General features: G+C 35.0%; 1 protein-coding gene across 3 annotated transcripts in view; it reads right to left on the bottom strand.

Moving 5' to 3' along the window:
* The window catches only part of BRINP3 (BMP/retinoic acid inducible neural specific 3), a gene marked incomplete at its 5' end in the record, with an annotated part of 413,577 nt that overhangs the window by 138,611 nt on the left and 249,917 nt on the right, over nucleotides 1–25,049 (bottom strand). For all 3 annotated transcript variants that reach the window (XM_081223561.1, XM_081223562.1, XM_081223563.1), the window contains 2 exons: nucleotides 5,764–6,000; nucleotides 21,169–21,274. In XM_081223561.1, coding sequence (XP_081079687.1) covers nucleotides 5,764–6,000; nucleotides 21,169–21,274 — 343 coding nt within the window. The remainder of the gene's footprint in view (nucleotides 1–5,763; nucleotides 6,001–21,168; nucleotides 21,275–25,049) is intronic.

The following is a 25,049-nucleotide window of genomic DNA, read 5'->3' as shown; positions in this document are numbered from 1 at the left end:
AAGCATGTTAAAATGTCACACTATGATTCTGTATGTGTTTTTTGTTCCTTTTAGTTCTGTCAATTTATCTTCATGGTTTTTGGGGCTCTGCTTTTAAGTATTGACCAAGACAGCCTGAACATTCGCCACAGCTTCACTAAAGTTTAAACAGGTTTCTTCCCTGACTTCCTTTTTCTTTAGAGAACTTGCAATTGTAAAGTATTTCTTTGTCCCTTAAAGAAGTAAATCTTCTTCAAACAAGATACATCATTCTCAAGGATCTAGGAGTCATCCCTTTGACTTGGAATCATCAAAGGAAAAGGAGATAGTATGCTTTTCTCCCAGTCTCTGTGGAAAAGTAGAAGGCCAACCTCAATAAGGGACAATTAGGAAATACAGACAGCCTAATCAGGTGGACCACCCTCTACTAAAATACCAATGGGTCAATGATGAAATCCAAGGGAAAATTAAAAAAATACCTTGAGACGAATGACAATGAAAACAGAACCATACAAAATCTATGGGATGCAGCAAAAGCAGTTCTTAGAGAGAAGTTTATAGCAATACAGGCCTTCCTCAAAAAATAAGAAAAATCTCAAATAAAGAACCTAACCTACCACCTGAAAGAATTAGAAAAAGAAGAACAAACGAAGCTTAAAGTTAGCAGAAGGAAGGAAATAATAAAGATCAGAAAGGAAATGAACAAAATAGAGATTAGAAAAAAATCAATAAAACCAAGAGTTGGGTCTTTGAAAGGGTAAACAAAATTGACAAACCTCTGGCCAGGCTCACCAAGAAGAAAAGAGGGAAGACCCAAATAAACAAAATAAGAAATGAAAGAGGAGAAGTTACAACTGATACTGCAGAAATGTCGACCATTCTCCCTGCTACTGTCCTCTGGTACTTTTCCATGAGCTAATCCCAGTGTTTTCAAAATTCTCCTGTCCTTTTTATCAGAGGAGTTGAGTTCAATCTTCCTTCCCTATTGTAAGTCTCTAACCTTTATTACAAGAGTCTTTAGCAGTCTTACTTGCCCGTTTAACTGGTGTGGTGTAATTTTTATTTTGCAATTCATATAAATTAATAATTATGATATTGATTCCTGTTGGATTGAGTACTTTATTACTATGAAATATTTTTTAATCTCAATTAATGTATCTTGCTTTCAAATTTACCTTAGTATTTTTTGGCTAGTGTTTACATTACATATTTCTCCACCATTCAACCTCAGTTTATCTATGTCTTTATCAGGTCTCTAGTAAACAGCAAATAGTCTTTTATTTATTTTTATTATTATTAATCACCAGTCCTACAATATTAGTCTTTTATTTAGACTATTTAGTGTAATAAGAAAATAGAATATTTAATATAATAACCATTACAGTGGAATTAATCTGACCCAACACATTTATTGTAAAGACAATCCAAACCTTCCTCTTTCTGCTGCATTGATCTATTTGACCCAGATGATTTTCCTCCTGTTTTCTACTTTATTTTCTTATTATGGAGTGATCAAATAATTTTTATCTTATTTTATTTTCTTGACTATAATTAAACATTCTTATTTTAGTAGATATTCCAGAGATTATATTATTCTTGATTTATTTCACTCTAATGCAAATTATATCTCTTAGCTCATCCTCAACAATGCCAGTACCTTGGGAGACTTCGAATATTAACTCTTTCCATTCACCACCCATTATAACACTATTATCATATATTAAAATTCTACATATATTTTATGTCCACATCACCTCATAATTATTATTTTATAAGGTTGATATTCACTTATATTTACTCATGTATATTTGCCATCTCTAGAATTCCTCTTCCCCTTTACATATCTATGTTTTCATGTAGCATTTCTTGTCTGAACACATCTTTATTTTCACCTTCATTTTTGAAACTCTTGTGGAATGTTACATAATTCTAGATTGACTGTTATTTTCTTTAGCATTTTAAATATGTCAAAAATCTGTTTTTGTTTTTGTTTTTGTTTTGATAAGTCAGGCTCATTACGAGTCCAATGAAAGTAATGTCTTTTTTCTCTAGTTATGTTAGAAAAATTTTTTCTGTCTTTTTTCCAACAGATTTACTATGATACACTTATCTGTGGTTTTCTTTGTATTAATCATTCTTTGTGTTTGCTGTGCTTTTTGAATCTGGAAGTTTTCAGTTGAAAAAAATTTCATGCATATCTCACATGCTTGCCATGCATCTATCCAATATTTCGTTGTTGCTTTTCTCACTGTTTCCATTTCTATCTATTCCATTAACCTCTCTTCCTGTTCACTAATCCTGTTCCCCACTATGCCAAGACTCCTATGAAAACAAAATTTTGAGTTATTTATTTCAGATACTGCATTTTTATGTTTTAGAAGGTCCTTGAGTCCAGTTGTATAGATTCCAAATCTCTGGTGAACTTTTCAATATCTCTATCTACTTTATCCTTCCTTTCCTTTCATTTTTTGAGCATTTTAATAATAATTATCTGAAAATTATTCCTATTAATTTCAATATCTGGATCATCTTACATCTTTTTGATATTAGCCATAAGGTCTTATCTGCTCACATATGTTGTAAATTAGAGTTTTATGTTCATCATAAATAAAAAAAAAATTGCAGAGATTTTAGAAAATGTTTTCCTCCTCAAGACGTCACTCTCTTCATATTTAACCGACACTATAGGGAGTTGATCCTAAAAAATATCAGGATATGAGCTATATCAGTGTGGGGTTATACTTGTAGAGAACTCAGTCTGGCTCTGACTCTCCCCTGTTCTTAGGGTATGGCCCTGCAGAACTTTCAGTTAAGGACCTGGTGAGCGTTTGCTACTTCAGGCCTGTAACACTGCAGAAGACTCAATGCTATCATTCAGAGGTTTTCAGTTTATCTCTTTAGGAACATCTGCCATGGGTTAAGGCAAATGTCTTAAAGAGAAGACTGGTCATATATTTGAAACTCCTAAGCCTCCAATTTTCTCACCTTAATCTACTATGACTGACAAATTTTTTTCTGATTTCTCTGTCCTGGAATGCCAGCATTTTTCAGGGACTAGTCCTATATTCTCATCTTCTAACTCTGCCCTGAATTGATAAATGTGCCCCAGGGGAAAGCAGTTATAGAAACAGAGTGTCACTTCCTCATTCCCTCTGGGGTTTTCCATCCTTCCCTGTTTTATTTTCAAGCTCTTCCCTCTAGAGAGTTTTTATCTCTTAAGCACCTAAAGTCTGCGGCAAACTTCATTAAGTTTGAAAAGACTTTTGAATAGTTCTTTAGCATCCAGCACTATCTGAAATTCAGCAAATATCTTGTGGTAAAACTGAACTTCTTTAGGCCCACTGAGTCCAGAATTTTGTCATTCTAGTGTCCATAATCACTAGAAGTGTGTTGATTTTTCTTTCTCCCATCAGCCACTCTCTGCCTGAGGAAATGCAGAGCCCTCAGGCTCTGTTCTCAGAATTAAATAAATTAATGAATAAAATGAAAGAAAGAAAGAGAAACAAAGAAAGGAAGAAAGGAAGGAAACAAGCTATGGATCCCACACATCTCATGCCATGAATTTTAGTCTATTTAATTGTTGTTACTTTTATGATCTATTATGTCTTTAAAAATATAATTTTAAAAATTATTCAACTTTTTAGTTACTATCAATAGAAGTATTGGCCTACTTCAATCTACTACATTTCACCTGGAAACAAAAAACCCAATGCTCATTTGGTGATTTTTAAAAATACAGTTGCAAGGCAAAATAATAGGGGTGGCAATCCTATGTGAGTTCCACAAATACGGGGTTTCTAAGATTCCCTGGTATAACACATTATACATTATCTAAAAGTGTTGCATTTCATGATTATTTTTAACATCAGATGGTTCTACTTGAATATTACATATTAGATTTCCAATACATTACTTATGAGTATTCTACTGGAAAAACAAAAGAATTTGAGGTTAGAAATAAATGCATTTCAACAATGTCAAGGAGATATGACTTTTTGATTCTTAGACAGTTTTTGCTATTTGTATATAGAGAAATATTACCCTAATAGAGGAGGATTATATATTATACACTCTTTTGATCAAAATATATCTTAATAAAATCTAAATTTATTAACTCTTTCTAAATCTATTTATCTACCCTTTTACTTTATAATTTGGTGGTTCTACTACACAAAAAGATGAGGGCTTGTTGAAACTATCAATTGTGTTTTTTCTTGTCTGATGTTAGCTGTGGGCTTGTCTTATATGGCTTTTATTATGTTGAAATATGTTCCTTCTATGTCTAAATTAAGTGTTTTTATTGTGAATGTATGTTAAATTTCATTATCATTTTTAAGTGTGCTTGGTTAAATGAATCACTGGAAAAATTATGACATTCAAACATATAAATCTGATCTCTTGGCAGTTACAACCTCTCTTGTCACTTTGAAAGTTAGCCATGTCCAACACTTTTGACTAAATGCTACATAATTACACTCACCACATTCTGGGGATTTTTATTATTCTATTACTATGAATGATTATATATGTTGTTATCACTATTTTTCATTTCATACTGAGGCTATTCTTATCCTTTTATTAAAGTTCATTGCTTTATGAAATGAAGGCCATTACAGGTTACATAGTCCATAAGTAACAATATTGAAAACACAATTATGCACTTATAAAAATTCAGAAATAACAAAAACTGCACAAACATTAAGTCAAAACTGATCTGAATTTGGTTTAAAAAGAAGTAGTTGAGTGAAAGTGCATGTGCGTGAGATTCACTTTAATGTAAAGAAAGTATAGAGCATTCACACTTTGGATCTTACCTCACAAGTGAATCTCAGGGGCCATGGAAATAGTCCAGAGGGGTATCAGAGGTATTGGACTAAGAACGCCACCTCCCATATCAATAAACAAGAAACAAAGGCTGTTGTGGCCATCAGCCATCAGCCACCTCAGCCACTACAGCCACCCTGTCGTGAGCCCTGAGGGAACTCAGGATGGAAACAAGATACCAGCTCTCAAGCTATCAGCCTCTGCAGCCACCCTCGTACGGTGCACCCTGAGGAGGCTCAGGATGAGAAAGCACAGGATAGGTTTCTATCACCAGGATGGCACCTAAAGCCAGGATAGCACCTCAGCTATCTGGCCCCAGATAGCTGAGGTGCATATCAAAGGAAAGAGTTCAGTGAGCTTTGACTTTGCATCTTCCCACACCCAGAAAAGCACTAAATTCCTTAACTTGAGATACCTGGTTTTCCTTAATTAACACTATCTTTTGATACTGTTCCAACTACCTGGACTCTATATAGGAGTCTTCCAAAACTCCTATATATGCCGGCTCCTCCTTTACCTCTTTGGAGCCCTCCCTCAGAGCGATCTGAGAGTCCTGTCTCCTGGGCTTGAAGTGCTCAGAAAATCCGCCAAATAAAACATAAATACATAATTCTCAACTTCTAGGTTGTGCATTTTTTTTCAGTCAACAATTTAAATTCTTATATTGAGAAAGGCAAGGACTTTCTTCATTAAATGACGAATAAATCAGCTCAAGAGCAGGCTAGGTTCTAGTGCCAATAGTACATAGCAATACACAAAGTACCATATACGCATTCAGTAAAATACTGAATAACCAACAATGAAAGCAATACACATGTCCATTTGAAAGAATAATAAGGATAAATTGAATAAAATCCTCCGAGTATGTAATAGTTTCTCCCAAAAGGGTAAAACAATCTTCTCAATATGGCAATTTTATTTGGCAAAGTTTAGAAGTGTTAGATAAAATATATGTCTTACCTGATTCCTCAAAGTCAATGTTGTAGGATTTCCAGGTTTCAGTTACGCGAAGAAGATTCTCCTCCATGGCTTGAATGTCCATGGAGGGGCAGTTGCATTCTGGAAACTTGGGACCACACTGACACCAGCAGTCATTGTCCTTGCAGATAAACTCTCCCTCTGAATTGCAAGCTATGTAGCTCAAAGCTGCTTGTACAAAACGCTCCTGAAGGTAGTCTGGAAGGAGTACTTGCAGCCCTTAAAGAAAAAACCAAAACAGTAAGTTTACTCTGATAAGGAAAAAAGCATAATACATATCTACATATTCACAAAAAGTCAAAATTTGAGTATACTATTATGTATTTATGCATATTTTAAAACAATCATTAGAAAATTATCGAAGTCTGTAAAATTGCAAATATTTATAATTCTTTTTAATATATACTGACTCCATGAACTGTTCAAGAATCCTGGAAACTGGGACTTCCCTGGTGGTCCAGTGGTAAAGAATCTGCCTTCCAATTCCAGGGACGCAGGTTTGATACTTGGTCGGGGAACTAAGATCCCACATGCCGCGGGGCAACTAAGCCTGTGTGCCACAACTACTGAGTTTGCGGCCTCAACAAGAGAGCCCATGTGCTGCAAAGTACAGAGCCCATGCACCCTGGAGCCTGCACACTGCACTAGAGAGAGAAAACTCTCATGCCACAACTAGAGAGAAGCCTGCGCGCCACAGCGAAGAGCCAGCCCACAGTGAAAAGATCCCACATGCCTCAATGAAGACACCGCATGCCACAATAAGACCCGAGCCACACCTAAGACCCGATGCAGCCAAAATAAATAAAAAAATAAATAATTTTTTAAAAAAAGAATACTGAAAATTATAGAGGTGTTTAATATCTCAGACTATTTGATTTTGTTTTTTAAACTGATTTGATTGACATTTGACTTAATTGATCAGAATATTTGGTTATTTTTATATAATGTAGATAGAACCTATCTTCCCATACTTTTGAAAAGAGATGTATGCATTTATTTTACACTACTTGATTTCAAATAGTTTTCAATATTTTCATATACCTTTAGCTCATGTTCTATCAGCTCACATCTACATAGATATCATAATGCAAAGGGTTTGTGGCATCAGCAAAAGAGTTATGAAATGTTGCTATAATGCTTATCTCATGCCACTAATAACACATAACTTTATATGAGTTTATTTTTCATATGATCACTTAGATTGACTACAGGGAAACTATTAGACTGATTTAATTATTTCACAGTTTATTTCCTTGTCATGTATTACGGCAGCCTTAGTGATACAGTTTATTTCTTTTCTACAAGCAAGTTTAGTAAATTTGCTAACTCTTAAGAAAATATAAAAATTGAAAGTAAGGCTATAAAATTAACATTTGGAGATCTCTACTAGTTTTACATTTTAGCATTTCTTGCTACGTAGAAAAATCTAATCAAAAGGGTAAATATTCAATGTAATAAAATAAACATAAAAGGGAAAACTTAGTCAATACCTAATTGCTATTTACTACAAAATTTGATTTTTACAACTTTTACATGTCTCCTTTCTAACAAAAACAAAAAACCCCACAATTTTTTAATACAACCATCATCTATGAGGTTAATTCAATTAAAATCGTGAATTAGCATTCAGGAAAAAAATCTACTTTGTAAATATCTTGACAATTATACCTATCTCATTCTTTCAGATTAATTCTCCCATAGGTGGGTCAGGAAAAGTACTTTTAGCACTTATATATTTACTTTATTATTCATTTTAATTTTACCTCAAATAAATAACATTTATGGAATGCCTTCCATTTGGAAGAGACTTTCTAGGGAAAGTACAAATATGAAGATGACCTAAACATATCCCTGCCCTAAAGGTACTTGCATTACACTTAGGAAAAATAAAAGGAGTAATATAATATGTAATATTAGAAGTATGTAATAATATTATACAATAGTACTTAATAACTACTAGAGTTGGGTTACAGATATTTCACTAGGTATGATTAATTGTTCCATAAAAAAGGCAGACTGGAACAGTATTTGACACATGGACATGCTTCAACATTAAGAGAGGTTTTTTGTGGCATAGGATAATGCCATTAACAACATCACACACAAATGAACTGTGGAATATATTTTTTAAAATAGCAACTAGCAGTATTGTTTTAATACATTTGCAGTATAAGAATGCAATGAGTGAGCTGCTTAGAAAAATAAATCTAGAGTAATGTTATTGGGGTTCCCATAACAGGGTGAAGTATATGGAATTAATTCATTTGTATTTAAATGATGTTTAACAATGAAGGTACTCTGAGTGGTATGTTATTTCGATATAGAAGATATAAAGAAAAAAGATCAGTTTAGATAGAAGACTAAAAAATATCTAAACTAAGGAAATGGTGATCAAAAGGCAGTTTAGGAAACAGGAGGAGCTAGTATCTACTAGACACTACTTTATTTGATGTAAGGCAGGTGAAATATGTCAAATGACTTGAAGGAATAAAATGATAAAGCTAGAAATATTCTTAAATGATTAGTCCTGTGAGTCACCAAATTACTGTATAGTTGAGAAATATCTAGTGATTGCTTCTGACAATTCTGCCATTCAGTGTTAAAAACAAAGTCAGAGTCTCTGTTAATGTGACTCAGGAGTCCAAATATACTTATTTTAATATTGCATGTTTTAACATCTCAGGTAACTGTAAGTCTATGGACCAGATATATGGAACCCGCTGATTATGTCAACCTTAATTTTACAAAAAAACACCACACAAAACAAAAAGAAATTCAGAGAATTTATGTTACATTTAAAATGTCATAAACAAAGTCATAATTGTCATAATTTTCCATCTGTAAAAATGATAGTGCCTTTGCAGAAATAGAGAAGGCTGGAAACGTAATTTGAGGAGGAATGATTGGTGGCAAGAAACGATGAGTTCAGTTTTAGACATGCAAGGATTTCTGCTGTATTATCTGTCTTTATCTATCTATCTATCTATCTATCTATCTATCTATCTATCTATCTATCTATGTATCTATATCTATCATCTACGTATTTATCTATCTCTAAAGAAAGGAAACTGACATTCTGTAAAACCCGCACTAAAAATAATAAAGAAATTTTTGGAAAAGAGCTCTACAGACAGACCACTCAAAATTTTATAATTTTATAACTAGACCACTAATGTAAACAATAACTGATACCTAGAGAGAAAACTTGAACTGCCTTGGTAGACAACTCAGAGGGACTGGGGGCTGTCCTATAGACCTTTTCTTTTTGGGTACAGAAACAATAGAGTACAAAATACTGATAAGACTATTATTAGAGAAAGTCTACTTGGTGACGAAACAAGGCTAAGGAAGCTGAGTTCTGAGCCTGGGGGATACTGTGAAAATGAGCATGAGGCAGGGAAACTGCTACAAGCTGACAACCACACAGTAAAACATGAATGTATCTGGTATTGGAGGACCAGTTTTTTTAACTAAACTTCTCACTAGAAACAACTAGAAAATATAGATAATATATTAAAATAATCTGTTTATACTGTATAGTGCAGAAAACTATATCCAATATCTTGTAATAACCTATAATGAAAAATAATCTAAAAAATTATGTAGAGAGAGATTCAGTTCTATATATACATAGAACCAAATCACTTCTCTGTACACCTGAAACTAACACGACATTGTAAATCAACTATACTTCAATTAAAAAAATCTGTTTAAAGGGATCTGAAGTCCAATAAAAGTGAGGATGTCTGGACTAACCTGGCAAGAAGAATCCCTGAGGAGTGAACCAAACATTGGACACAGGTTTTGTTTTAGAGTTTTGTCCAGTTAGCAAAACAAATACTGAAGTTTCAAACCAGCCATGATAAAGATGGTAAATTCCTTAGGATTTGTTGGACTACAGAAAGGCTATATACCCATGAAGTAATTAAACAAACAAACAAAAAATTAGCTTTCACAGGTCTAAAGCATACTTTCAAATGGGTCAATCAAAATAGATTGAGGTACTACGGGAAACAAAAGAAATCTCTGGAGAAAGAAAACATCATCAAGAATTTTAAATTATTTGAACAAATTTTCATGCACAGCATCAGAATTCAATAAAAGATAATGAGCATATAAATTAGAAAGATAAAGAGGTTATCAAATATGAACTATAAATTAATTTTAGTCACCTGATCAAAAATTAAATGACAAAACAGACAATTTGACAGAGAACTGGAAATTATAAATTATAACAAAATGGAAATTCTGCAAATAAAGTATATAAATTGGAGTAAGGAAGTAACTAATGAACTTAACAGCAGACCAGACACAGTTGAAGAGATAAATAGCAAACTGGAATATGTCGGAAAAAATATTGGGCACAGAATAATAAAATGGCAAAAGGACAAAAAGAACAGAAGACAGTAGAAAAGATACATAGGTCAGGACTGAAAGGTCTAAAAATACATTTAATTGGAACTCCGGGATGTGAGAAGAAAAAGAAAGAAGCAATATTTGGTGAATAAATTATGTAAGAAATTTAAGAAATTGTTGAGAGATGAAGAAAATTGTAATATGCATCACACAAACACAAGTTCTAGCAAGACAAACAACTAAGTAAAAATGACCAGCTGACCAGTGTTTTTCAGTGATGCTTTGCTCATGTCCTACCTAAAGGAGTGTGAAAAACTAAGGACTCCCTCGAACATGATAAAGTTGCCATCTAAAATTTTTATAATACATTAAATAGACCAAAAGTAGGTAATCTGTTGCATTATGAATATTTATATTTAAAAATAAAAATACTACATCACATATCTATATGTACCAATGGAATCTAATCCTGGCAATTCAGCATCTAATATCATCTTTTAAAAACAATAAATGTGAAAACAGTGTGTGTGTGTGTGTGTGTGTGTGTTCCCTACTTGAAGCTACCATTTCATTCCACTATCCCTGCATATGTTTGTACTAATATACAGCATTTTTAAAAGTAAACATCTTTTCTTAGTCACAGTCATAAGTCTCTGCTATAAACATAAATAATTGGAAATGTATATATATTTTCCTGAAAATTATAAATAACAAAAATCTTATGGCATAAATTATATAATATATAGTTTTCTAATAATGAAAATCTTTAAGTAACCACTTTTGATTGAATTTTTATTATATATAATTACAGGTAATATACAATTCAATAGATTTAAATGTATTACATGATTTGATAACTTTTTAAAATTATTATTTTTTGTCCCCATATCCCCTCCCTCTTGTGCTTCCCTCCCACCCTCCCTATCTTATCCCTCTAGGTGGTCACAAAGCACTGAGCTGATCTCCCTGTGCTATGCAACTGCTTCCCACTAGCTATCTATTCTATATTTGGTAGTGTATATATGTAAATACTACTCTCTCACTTCATCCCATCTTACCCTTCCCTGCGCCTGCGTCCTCAAGTCCATTCTCTAAATCTGCATCTTTATTCTTGTCCTGCCCCTACGTTCATCAGAACCTTTTTTATTTTTTAGATTCCATATATATGTGTTAGCATACAGTATTTATTTTTCTATCTCTGACTTACTTCACTCTGTATGACAGACTCTAGGTCCATCCACCTCACAACAAATAATGCAATTTCATTTCTTTTTATGGTGGAGTAATATTCCATTGTATATATGTCCCACATCTTCTTTATCCATTCGTGTGTTGATGGACATTTAGGTTGCTTCCATGTCCTGGAGACTGTAAATAGTGCTGCAATGAACATTGTGGTACATGACTATTTTTGAATTATGGTTTCTCAGGGTAGGTGTCCAGTAGTGGGATTGCTGGGTCATATGGTAGTTCTGATTTTAGTTTTTTAAGGAACCTCCATATTGTTCTCCATAGTGGCTGTATCAATTTACATTCCCACCAGCAGTGCAAGAGTGTTCCCTTCTCTCCACACCCTTTCCAGCATTTATTGTTTGTCGATTTTTTCATGATGGCCATTCTGACCAGTGTGAGATGATACAGCATTGTGGTTTTGATTTGCATTTCTCTAATGATTAGTGATGTTGAGCATCCTTTCATGCGTTTGTTGGCAATCTGTATATCTTCTTTGGAGAAATGTCTATTTAGGTCTTTGGGCCATTTTTGGATTGGGTTGTTTGTTTTTTTGATAGTGAGCTGCATGAGCTGCTTGCATAGTTTGGATATTAATCCTTTCTCAGTTACTTCATTAGAAAATATTTTCTCTCATTCTGAGGGCTGTCTTTTTGTCTTGTTTATAGTTTCCTTTGCTGTGCAAAAGGTTTTAAGTTTCATTAGGTCCCATTTGTTTATTTTTGTTTTGATTTCCATTTCTCTAGGAGGTGGGTCAAAAAGGATCTTGCTGTGATTTATGTCATAGAGTGTTCTGCCTATGTTTTCCTCTAAGAGTTTGATAGTGTCTGGCCTTACATTTAGGTCTTTAATCCATTTTGAGTTTGTGTGTATAGTGTTAGGCAGTGTTCTAATTTCATTCTTTTCCATGTAGATGTCCAGGTTTCCCATCACCACATAGTGAAGAGGTTGTCTTTTCTCCATTGTATGTTCTTGCCTCCTTTATCAAAAATAAGGTGACCATATGTGCATGGGTGTATCTCTGGGCTTTCTATCTTGTTCCATTGATATCTATTTTTCTGTTTTTGTGCCAGTACCATACTGTGTTGATTACTGTAGCTTTGTAGTATAGTCTGAAGTCAGGGAGCCTGATTCCTCCAGCTCCGTTTTTCATTCTCAAGATTACTTTGGCTATTTGGGGTCTTTTGTGTTTCCAAACAAATTGTAAATTTTTTTGTTCTAGTTCTTTGAAAAATGCCAATTATAGCTTGATAGGGATTTTCACAGAATCTGTAGATTGCTTTGGGTAGTAGAGTCATTTTCACAATGTTGATTCTTCCAATCCAAGAACATGGTATACCTTTCCATCTGTTTGTATCATCTTTAATTTCTTTCATCAGTGTCTTATAGCTTTCTGCATACAGTTCTTTTGTCTCCTTAGGTAGGTTTATTCCTAGGTGTTTTATTCTTTTTTGTTGAAATAGCAAATTGGAGTGTTTCCTTAATTTCTCTCCCATATTTTTTGTTGTTAGTGTATATGAATGCAAGAGATTTCTGTGCATTAATTTTGTATCCTGCTACTCTACCATAGTCACTGTTTAGCGCTAGTAGTTTTCCGGTAGCATCTTTAGGATTCTCTATGTATAGTATCATGGCATCTGCAAACAGTGGCAGTTTTACTTCTTCTTTTCCAATTTGGATTCCTTTTATTTCTTTTTCTTCTCTGATTGCCATGGCTAAAACTTCCAAAACTCTGTAGAATAACAATGGTGAGAGTGGGCACCCTTGTCTTCCTGATCTTAGAGGAAATAGTTTCAGTTTTTCACCATTGAGAATGATGTTGGCTGTGTGTTTGTCTTATACGACCTTTATTATGTTCAGGTAGGTTCACTCTACGCCAACTTTCTAGAGAGTTTTTATCATAAGTGGGTGTTGGATTTTGTCAAAAGCTTTTTCTGCATTATTGAGATTATCATACATTTTTTGTCCTTCAATATATTAATACAGTGTATCACATTGATTGATTTGCATTTATGGAAGAATCCTTGCATTCCTGGGATAAACCCCACTTGATCCTGTTGTATGATCCTTTTAATGTGCTGTTGGATTCTGTTTGCTAGTATTTTGTTCAGGATTATTGCATCTATGCTCATCAGTGATAGCGGCCTGTAGTTTTCTTTTTTTGTGACATCTTTGTATGGTTTTGGTATTAGGGTGATGGTTGTCTCATAGAATGAGTTTGGGAGTGTGGGAGTGTGGGAGTGTTTCTCCCTCTGCTATATTTTGGAAGCTCTTCTCTAAATGTTTGATAGAATCTGCCTGTGAAGCCATCTGGTCCGGGGCTTTGTTTGTTGGAAGATTTTTAATCACAATTTCCATTTCAGTGCTTGTGACTGGTCTGTTCATATTTTCTATTTCTTTCTGGTTGTACTTTTCTAAGAAATTGTCCATTTCTTCCAGGTTGTCCATTTTATTGGCATATAATGGCTTGCAGTAGTCTCTCATGATCCTTTGTATTTCTGCAGTGTCCGTTGTTACTTCTCCTTTTTCATTTCTAATTCTTTTGATTTGAGTCTTCTCCCTTTTTTTCTTGATGAGTCTGGCTAAAGGTTTATCAATTTTGTTTATCTTCTCAAACAACCAGGTTTTAATTTTACTGATCTTTGCTATTGTTTCCTTCATTTCTTTTTCATTTATTTCTGATCTGATCTTTATGATTTCTTTCCTTCTGCTAACTTTTTGGGGTTTTTCTGTTTTTCTTTCTCTAATTGCTTTAGGTGTAAGGTTTGGTTGTTTATTTTACATTTTTCTTGTTTCTTGAGGTAGGATTATATTGCTATAAACTTCCTGCTTAGAAGTCCTTTTGCTGTATCCTATAGGTATTGGGTCATTGTTGTTTCACTGTCATTTGTTTCTAGATATTTTTTGATTTCCTCTTTGCTTTCTTCAGTGATCTCTTGGTTATTTAGTAGCATATTTTTTAGCCTCCGTGTTTGTATTTTTTACAGATTTTTTTCCTGTAATTGATATCTAGTCTCATAGCGTTGTGGTCAGAAAAGGTACTTGGTACGATTTCAACTTTCTTAAATTTATGGAGGCTAGGTTTGTAACCCAAGATATGATCTATCCTAGTGAATGTCCCACAAGCACTTGAGAAGAAAGTGTATTCTGTTGTTTTTTGATGGGATGTCCCATAAATATCAATTAAGTCCGTCTGGTCTAATGTGTCATTTAAAGCTTGTGTTTCCTTATTTATTTTCATTTTGGTTGATCTGTCCATTGGTGAAATTGGGGTGTTGAAGTCCCCTAGTATGATTGTGTTATTGTCTATTTCCCTTTTTATGGCTCTTAGCATTTGCCTTATGTATTGAGGTGCTCCTATGTTGGGTGCATAAAATTTACGATTGTTATATCTTCTTTTTGGATTGATGCCTTGATCATTATGTAGTGTCCTTTTTTGTCTGGTAATAGTCTTTGTTTTAAAGTCTCTTTGGTCTGATATGCGTATTGCTACTCTAGCTCTCTTTTGATTTCCCTTGGTATGGAATATCTTTTTCCATCCCCTCACTTTCAGTCTTAGGTGTCATTAGGTCTGAAATGTGTCTCTTGTAGACACCACATATATGGGTCTTGTTTTTGTATCCATTCAGCCAGTCTGTGTCTTTTGGTTGGAGCATTTAATGCATTCACATTTAAGGTTATTATCAATATGTATGTTCCTATTACCATTTCCTTAATTGTTTTGGCTTTGTTTGTGTAAGTCTTTTTCTTCTCTTGTGTTTCCCACTTAGAGAAGTTCCTTTAGCATTTGTTGTAAAGCTGGCTTGGTGGTGCTGAATTCTCTTAATTTTTGCTTGTCTCTAAAGGTTTTAATTTCTCCACTGAATCTGAATGAGATCTTTGCTGGGTAGAGTAATGTTGGTTGTAGGTTTTTCCTTTTCATCACTTTAAATATGTCATGCCACTCCCTTCTGGCCTGCAGAGTTTCTGCTGAAATATCAGCTGTTACCCTTATGGGGATTCCCTTGTATGTTATTTGTTGCTTTTCCCTCGCTGCTTTTAATATTTTTTCTTTGTATTTAATTTTTGATAGTTTGATTAATATGTGTCTTGGCATGTTTCTCCTGGGATTTTTCCTGTGTGGGACTCTCTGTGCTTCCTGGACTTGACTGACTATTTCCTTTTCCAAGTTAAGGATGTTTTCAACTATAATCACTTTGAATATTTTCTCAGACCCTTTCTTTTTCTCTTCTTCTTCTGGGACCCCTATAATTCGAATGTTGGTGCATTTAGTATTGTCCCAGATCTCTGAGACTGTCATCAATTCTTTTCCTTCTTTTTCCTTTTCTTCTCTGTGGCAGTTATTTCCACTATTCTATGTTCCAGGTCACTTATCCATTCCTCTGCCTCAGGTATTCTGCTATTGATTCCTTCTAGAGTATTTTTAATTTCATTTATTGTGGCATTCATCATTGTTTGTTTGCCCTTTAATTCTTCTAGCTCCCCATTAAATGTTTCTTGTATTTCCTCCATTCTTTTTCCAAGACTTTGGATCACCTTTGGTATCATTACTTTGAATTCTTTTTCAGGTGGACTGCCTATTTCCTCTTCATTTGTTTGGTCTGGTGGGTTTTTGCCTTGCTCCTCCATCTGCTGTGTGTTTCTCTGTCTTCTCATTTTGCTTATCTTACTGTGTTTGGGGTCTCCTTTTCACAGTCTGCAAGTTTGTAGTTCCCATTATTTTTGGTGTCTTCCCCCAGTGGGTAAGGTTGGTTCAGTGGGTTGTGTAGGTTCCCTGGTGGAGGGGACTGGTGCCTGTGTTCTGATAGGTGGGTCTGGATCTTGTCCCTCTGGTGGGCAGGGCCATGTCTGTGCATTTTTTGAGGTGTCTGTGAACTTAGTATGACTTTAGCCTGCCTCTCTACTAATGCATGGGTTTGTGTTCCTGTCTTGCTAATTGTTTGACATGGGGCGTCCAGCACTGGAGCTTGCTGGCTGTTGGGTGGAGCTGGGTCTTAGTGTTGAGACGGAGATCTCTGGGAGAACTCTCACCAATTAATATTATGTGGGGCCGGTAGGTCTTTGGTGGTGCAATGTCCTGGACTTGGCTCTCCCACCTCAGTGGCTCCAGCCCGACACCTGGCCAGAGCACCAAGACCCTGCTAGCTGCTCGGCATGAGAGAAAAGGAAAAAAACAAAACAAAACAAAAAATGAACAGACAGACCCCAAGACAAATGGTAAAAGAAAAACTAAACGGGCAAAATTACACAAAGAAACATTCACACACACTCACGAGAATAAACAACAACAAAAAAGGAAGACAGCAACCAAACCAATAAACAAACCCACCAATGAAAACAAGCACTAAAAACTAAACTAAGATAAATAGAAAACCAAAACCAAATCAAATGCAGAAACCAAGTCTACAATTGCTCCCAAAGTCTACCCCCTCAATTTTCAGAACATTCATTGTCTATTCAGGTATTCCACAGATGCAGGGTTTATCAAGCCAATTGTGGGGATTTAATTCGCTGCTCCTGAGGTTTCACAGGGAAATTTCCCTTTCTCTTCTTTGCTCCCACAGCTCCTGGGGTTCAGCTTTGGTTTTGGCCATGCCTCTGCATGTAGGCCACACTTAGGCATCTGTTCCCTGCCCAAACAGGGGAGTGTTAAAGCAGGGCCTGATTGGGGCTCTCTTGCTCACTCAGGCCAGGGAAAGGGAGTGGTACAGTAGTCATAATTGAAATGTGGGGCGTGCCTGCGGCGGCAGAGGGCAATATGATATTGTAAAAGCCCTGAGGCCTGCTGTGTGTTCTCTCAGGGAGTTGGGCCTGGATCATGGGACCCTGGCAGTGGTGTGCTGTACAGGCTCCCAGTGGGTGGTGGGTAGTGACCTGTGCTTGCACAAAGGATTCTTGGTGGTAGCAGCAGCAGCTCTAACAGTCTGTGCCTGCCTCTGGAGTCCAAGATGATATCCGTGGCTTGCCCTTGTCTCTGGAGCTTGCTTAGGCAGTGCTCTGCCATCTCTGGAGCTTGTTTAGGCACTGTTCTGAATCCCTTCTCCTTGTGCACCCAGAAACAGTGGTCTCTTGCCTCTCCGGCAGGTCCAGACTTTTTCCCAGACTTCCTCTCGGCTAGCTGTGGCACACTAGCCCCCTTCAGGCTGTGTTCATGCAGCCAACCCCAGTCCTTTCCCTGGGATCTGACCTCCAAAGCCTGAGCCCCAGCTCTTAGTCCCCACCTGCCCCGGCAGGTGAGCAGACAAGCCTCTCGGGCTGGTGAGTGCTGGTTGGCACCGATCCTCTGTGAGGGAATCTCTCTGCTTTGCCCTCCGCACCCCTGTTGCTGTGCTCTCCTTCGTGGCTCCGAAGCTTCCCCCCACCACCCTCAGTCTCTACCAGTGAAGGGGCTCCTAGTGTGTGGAAACTTTTCCTCCTTCACAGCTCCCTCCCAGATGTGCAGGTCCCGTCCCTCTTCTTTTGTCTCTGTTTTTTCTTTTTTCTTTTGCCCTACCCAGGTTTGTGGGGAGTTTCTTGCCTTTTGGGAAGTCTGAGGTCTTCTGTCAGCATTCAGTAGCTGTTCTGTAGGAGCTGTGCCACATGTAGATGTATTTTTGATGTATTTGTGGGGAGGAAGCTGATCTCCACATCTTACTCCTCCGCTATCTTGAAGGTCTCCCTGATAAATAACTTTTAAAAACAAATATTATCTGTTCCTTGAAAACTCATGATTTAATGAATTGATAGAGCTCTGTTAATTAGTTTATGGGTTTTTTTTGCTAGAAATATAAATTAATATAAATTATTTCAATATAAATTATTTGCCTTCTTTTAATTTTTATATGTGTAAAGCTTTGAGAAAAGTTGTTCCAACATATCAATAAACAATAGGAAAGAAAAAAAATTTTTAAGCAATATCATCAGATTTTTATTACAAGCAAAATATAATTGCATGGTGTTCCATCTTTAAAAGTTACATTAAATCTTCTATTTGATAATGATGCCATCCTTTGCCAATTTTGATGAAATAAAACATTAGGAACTAACTGATCTGGAAAAGTATTTGTTACCTAGTCATATGGATCATTCACTTTCTGGGAATTTTACTAAAAAGTTACTACCAAGATTTTGTAACTTTTAATTACTACTGTTACCCTTTCACTCAAATGTACCTTGCTTGATATGCTAAATTCATAAGGGGTTGAAGAAATTGGAATATCATTAATTTCAATATGTATTTGCTCACACTTCTTATGAATTACTTTTTGTCATATGTTTTAAATATATTTTATTAATAATTTGGAGTTGTAGATATGGATATTTCAGTTTTTTTTTTTTTTAATATCTGTTCTGTACCCTAATTGGCAAAGCCAGACAGACAAGCAGGTAAATCCAGCTTACTCACTGCCAGAAAACATTTCATTTCATTTGTTTTCAGTCAAAATCAGTGTGTTAATGTGTAATGCATCTCTCTGACATCTCATTTATTAATGTCAATTACGATGTTAAGTCATGGAATTCTTTTTGACTTTGTTGCCTAATGCTGTAGCTTCAATAATTCTTATTGATGCTTTCTTTGCTCTGATAAAATTCTACTTCAGGAGTAATTCTTCTTCTTCTACAAGAGTAGAGGTTTGGAAGAAGAAGGTCAATACTGAAAAACTCTTATAATTCTAGATTCCTCTCAATAATAGAGCTGAATTCAGAAGATCTCCAAATGGGTCAAACACTGATTCTAATGCTTCACCTTGTGCTTACAAACAAAACAGGAGACACTAACTCTCTCTCTTTCTTTCTCTCTCTCTGTATATATATATATATATATATATATACATATATATACACACACACACACACACACACACACACACACACACACAAATATGTCATCTATGTCTATATCCATCTATCCATAAAACCAACCAATTTACTATACAACTATATAACTAACTAACTAGGAAAGACACAAAGACCTCTGGTGGTACCTTAATAAAAGATTCTTCAGAGACACAAGTTTTTCCAATTGCCACATATAGTGATCCAGAGTTTTTTATACCATTTAAAGAAATGTATCATGGTAAGTTTATTCCAGAATTTGTGAATGCTTTGCACTCTTTTTCAAAGTGGAGAAGAGCTACTATTAAAGACAGATTGAAAGGTGAATCAACCTGATACTTGTACTATAAGTACAGATGAAATTTAAGAAAGAGTACAGGGAAATTGAGGGTCTCAATATTGATTTCCTAATGTTATGTTTGGAAGGATCTTTGTTCATTGGGGTACAAATGTAGTTGCAATAGACAAGTGAAAATATAGGCCTAGCAAACAAAAAAGGTGAAAGAGATGCAGGTTTCTACCTTACAAAAATTGAGGAGAGTAGAAATAGCAGTTATATAAGGAGTATTGATTCATTTATTTCTTGTGTTAATTTTTCTTCAAAGAAGACTGGAGGCTGAAGTTTTGTGTTTATAATATAATATTTTAAAAACTGAACATAGTGATTCACAAAGAGTAAAAATCAATAAATAGTGTTAATAAATAAAATTTAATAATAAATCAATTGAAATAAACATATTTGATATAAACATTCTTTGTCTTTTTCTATTAAAGTCAATACTCTGATGGAAAGTTAATACATACATTTAAAAAGGAGTGACTAGTAGAGAATTACAAGTAATATTGATAGATTGGGTTTCTATTTAAATTAGAGAAAATACTTCAGTAACTGTAAATCTAAAATTGACAATGATAAATTGGATAGCATTTAAAGTCTAAAACTATTAAGTGCTTTCTTTGTGATTTTTATACAATTTAAAAATGAATGAAATTCATTTATTATTTAGGGTAAATTTAAATAATCTGATGCCATTACATTTTTTTAGATGGAAAATTTGAGGAAAAATGGCATAATTTCTGAAACTTTTAAGCATTTTTATGTAAAACTGAATAATGTAAATACAGATCTAACTTCTGCAATTAAAAAAGGTAGACTAGAAAGAACAACTCAGAACTACCCCTTTGATCAGTCAACTTAATTTAGATGATCTGTCATCACAAAGACATTTCTGAACTTATTCAACTAGTATGTGTTTTAACATGTGGATTCATAACCTTTTCCTGCCTGTATGAATGAGTGATATACACATCCTTATAACCAGTTAAGATAATATGTATTTGTTAAAATTATTATTTTTAAAAGTCCTCTATTGAATTATCTCACAAAATACAGTAACAGAAAGAAGATGATAAATTACCTTTATCACATAATGTATCTTTATAAATGAAATAATGCAAGTATAAGTATTTTGTTAATATATTCTTAAGTATATTTCTGTTTGTCAGAAGAGAAATGAAACCTTAATTATCATATTAGGTTATATTTAAAATGTCAAACGTTCACATCACAGTATGCATAAATATGGTTACGATTTTTATCAGAATCTATAAGGAAGAAGTCAAAGCTCAGGGAGACCTATGGAAAAACTGCTACTTACTGAGACAATGATTACTGTATAGAAAAAAATATTATCACAATACATTTTCAATTATTATTGATTACTTAATTTAAGAAGTAAAGTGAATTTTGACATTCCCTTCATCTGGTCTAAAATGTTCTTATCAGTGAAAAATTAGGAGATTAGCCTTTTAAGAGAACTCTAAAAGCCTAGTACTGCACATACAGCTTGAAAGAAAGAAACAAACAAAGAGAGAGAGAGGGAGGGAGGGAGCGAGGGAGGAAGGAAGGAAGAGAGAAGAAAAAAATCACAACTGGATAACTGTCATGCAGGCTCATAGAGAATGAATGAAATTTTACCTACATACCTTGCAACTGAATCTTATTCTCAGGACTCTGAACCAGAACAGAACTGACAGAATCTAGGTTGTCATAGTTACTGCAGCCAAGAGGACCCGTCCGTGTTTCTGTTACCTAAAGAACAAAACATCAACTTTATTTTATATACCAGACTTTACCGTGTTCTTTCCATTCAATGTAGTTGTCACACACTGATATTATACATCTGACAGTAAACATCACCAAAAGGTCTAGGATCTGATACACACCAACAGTACACCTAAGCACAGAGGAGACAAATGACGCCCTTTATCTTCAATTCCATTTCCTTCTCTTTGGCCAGTCATCAATCTTCAGAGAAAATAATGGAAGCCCTCTTTGGTCAACAACATCCTTCATGTAAGCTCACTGATTTTACCCAAGATAAGACAGAGCATGCTTTTAGGTAGAGAGCAAGTCTGACTCATATGAGAATTGTTTTTTGTTTGTTTAACTTTCTTCAATAAATCAAAACCATTTACCAGGCTATGGTCTAAAGACTGATATTATTATTTTATTCTTCCACTTAAAAATCTATAATTTCCCATTCTTTTATGGTGGTATCAATGTCTAAACTCTTCTGCTTGGCTTCCATCTGCCCCACTTCTCCCAGCAGGCAGGCGATCTTGCTGTCCAGCTGGACTTTGTTAATTCTATGCCTTTGTTTATACAACATCCTTCACCTTATCCCACCTTTCTCCTTTTGGACTAATTGGTTTTCTCTATCCTCAAGATCAACCTCATGTTCAAACACCCACACAAAGTAGTCCCTAATGATTCCCACTTGTATTACTTCACCATTTCTACAAAATTATGGTTTGCAGGGCCCAACCTTAGCACTTAATTATGGAATCACATATTGCAGAGTAATTTTTTTCCTATGGGTGTCTTGGATGGATGGTATCAGGAGATGAGGAGGCATTTAATCAATTATGTCAGACTGGAAATTTGTCCTGAGGATATATTTTTTTAAAACCAAACATTTTAAAGCAGAGAAGTATTGTAATCATTTTTGTGTTTTAAGAAGATATTCACAACAACCAGAATAGTTTGCAAAACATCATTCAGCTCATTTTATTTCACAGTTCACAGCCACATAATGGCTTCCCATCTAGCTCAGGGTAAAAGCCAGAGCCCTTTTCCATGGCTAAAAAGATGCCCTATTTTCCAGCTCCCTGTTACCTCTCTGAACTCATCTCTCTTCCACTTTTCCTTATTTACTCCACTCCAAGAACACTGGCTTCTTTGCTGTTCCCCCAACACATGCTAGCTATCCTCCTGCTTCATGATTTTTGACTTGCTGTTCCCAAACCTGGAATGTTCTTCCAGGTTCTAAGCTCACTTGTTCACTTTCTTCAAGTTTTTGTTCAAATGTCTCTCTCTCTGGACTTCTTGGACTAACCTATTTTAAATGAATATACCTTCCCACATTTCCCTCTTCCAACCATTATTTCCTTTGCTCCTTACATTGTTCTATCTTTTCCACAGTGGTTTTCAGCTTCTAACATGCTGTATAATTTACTCACTTAACATGATTATGGTCAACACCTCTTATTAGAATGCAAGCTCCACAAGTGCAGAGAATATTGCCTATTTGTTTACTGAAGTATTCACAGAACGTATTATTTTCTGGTATAAGCCCATAGGTATTAATATTAAGACAAAGAGAAGCAGAGAGTGTGAGGGGAAAACCAAACCAAGGAAGATGTTAAGGCCATTATCAAGATGATGAAGGCATGAATGCAGCAGTGGCAATATGATTTATCTGAAGAAGATGGATTTTGAAAAACAATTAGAATGGGCAAGATTATGAAACATTGAAAATGTACATGATGGAAGGAGGGAAATGCAACAGAAGTTTCTGGCATAAGTGATAACATTAAGATATGGGGCAAAGAAGCTCCACTGTGAAGAGAATGTAAGGAAGCCTGGTTTTGATTATTTTGACTCTGAGTTGAATAACACTCTTAGTTGGAAACATCCCATAGAAGTGACAATGTAGATATATTTCTTAGAAGTTACCTCGAAGATGGGATTACTATTTTAGGAATCAAAAACTTATAGGTGATAATCAAAGATAGGGCGATGGACACTTTAGCTCAGATGCATGGAGGGATTGCATAATTGCATCATGACAACTCTACCATATTTTCTAAACAATGAGTCCATTAGAATAACCGAGATTGGCTATGAGCACACAGCAACAATTGGGAATGTGATTTACTCTAACACCACACTGACTGTGTAGTCCTCTAATGCTGTTTTCCAGTGGTGACACAGAATATCCCTTATTTTGTTCAGGAAAATAATTTCTGATGTTGATGTGTGTCACATACATGCATGTGCATGTATACGTGTTTATGGTTAATATTAAATATAAATGATTAATCACAAATGAGTAAAAGGAAGATTAAGGAACCAAAGGAAATATTTAGAATTTAAGATCATTTAAATCTTCATCTTGTCCTATCAAGTAGCTTAACTATTTTCCCCAACACACACAAATGTATACACACCACATTAATGTAAAGAAATTCCAACGTTTGTCATTTTTAAGGAAGTTTTCTAAATAAAAGTGGCTTAAAGCACATACTCATTGACATAAGAGATCTTAGAAATTGGTATGCAATCTCCTGAACACTTAACCGTTGAAAGAGGATAAATAGTATTATTTTATCTCATTACAGACAGTGCCTTATATTCAGTTACTGTGTTCTTGAGAATAAATGCAGGAGATTTAAATAACAGTCTTATAAATTTAGAGGTTTGAATATCTCTATCTACCTCTATAGTTATAGATCATTTTATTCCCTTACCTTTCACAGCATACAATAATAAAATATAGTATATCCTACTGATGACTTAATTTTGCTCTTTACCATTCACAGCTGACTTCACTGATCATTGTCTGATTTAATATAAAAATTCACAAACTCTAGCACATTCAATGATGCAAATCCATTTTTCCAATTGTATTATATTTTAAGAACCTTACATGTCAGCATTAATAAATGTGTCAATACTTATTTTGTATGTTCATTACTAGTGAAAGGAATAAAATGAAAAGAAAGTAATAAAAACTAACTTATTGTACAAATAAGTTCTATAGAGATTTTAACTCTACCAAAACAATTAATTATGTCATTGTGCCACAAAGAGCTTGAACTTTTGCTCATCAGCTGACAGATTAACATCTGATTTTGGGGTCTCCATATATAACGTAACAAAGGAGGAGTTATTAAATAGCTAAACTTAAAAATGATTAAGGGCTTCCCTGGTGGTGCAGTGGTTGGGAATCCGCCTGCCAATGCAGGGGACACAGGTTCAAGCCCTGGTCCGGGAAGATCCCACATGCCACGGAGCAGCTAAGCCCGTGAGTCACAACTAATGAGCCTGCGCTCTGGAGCCCACGAGCCACAACTACTGAAGCCCGTGTGCCTAGAACCCGTGCTCCGCAATAAGAGAAGCCACCGCAATGAGAAGCCCACCACAGCAATGAAGAGTAGCCCCCACTCGCCGCAACTAGAGAAAGCCTGCACGCAGCAAGCAAGACCCGATGCAGCCAAAAATAATAAATAAATAATTGATTAATTTAAAAAAGAACTCTAAAAAAATGATTAAGACTGACAATAACCCAGTACTGATAGCATTCAGTGTTTTGATAAATAACATATAGAATGAGAAAAAAACATTTTTCTTCACTTATCTCTTAGTGAGATGATGTTGAAACAGGGAACACTGTTTTTAGGATACAAAAATGATGTTCTTTCTGAGGTGTTACATTGATTTGTGGTTTTATCTGAATATTATGAGGAAAATTAATGTTCTAGAGGGGCTGGGAAATTGAAAAGGGGAGTGGAATGTACAGAAA

Source organism: Mesoplodon bidens (genome assembly GCF_964165515.1).
Source record: "Mesoplodon bidens genome assembly, chromosome: 2".
Lineage (NCBI taxonomy): Eukaryota > Metazoa > Chordata > Mammalia > Artiodactyla > Ziphiidae > Mesoplodon > Mesoplodon bidens.
Note: the sequence above shows the minus strand (reverse complement) of the source record. Positions and strands in the feature narration are given on the sequence as shown.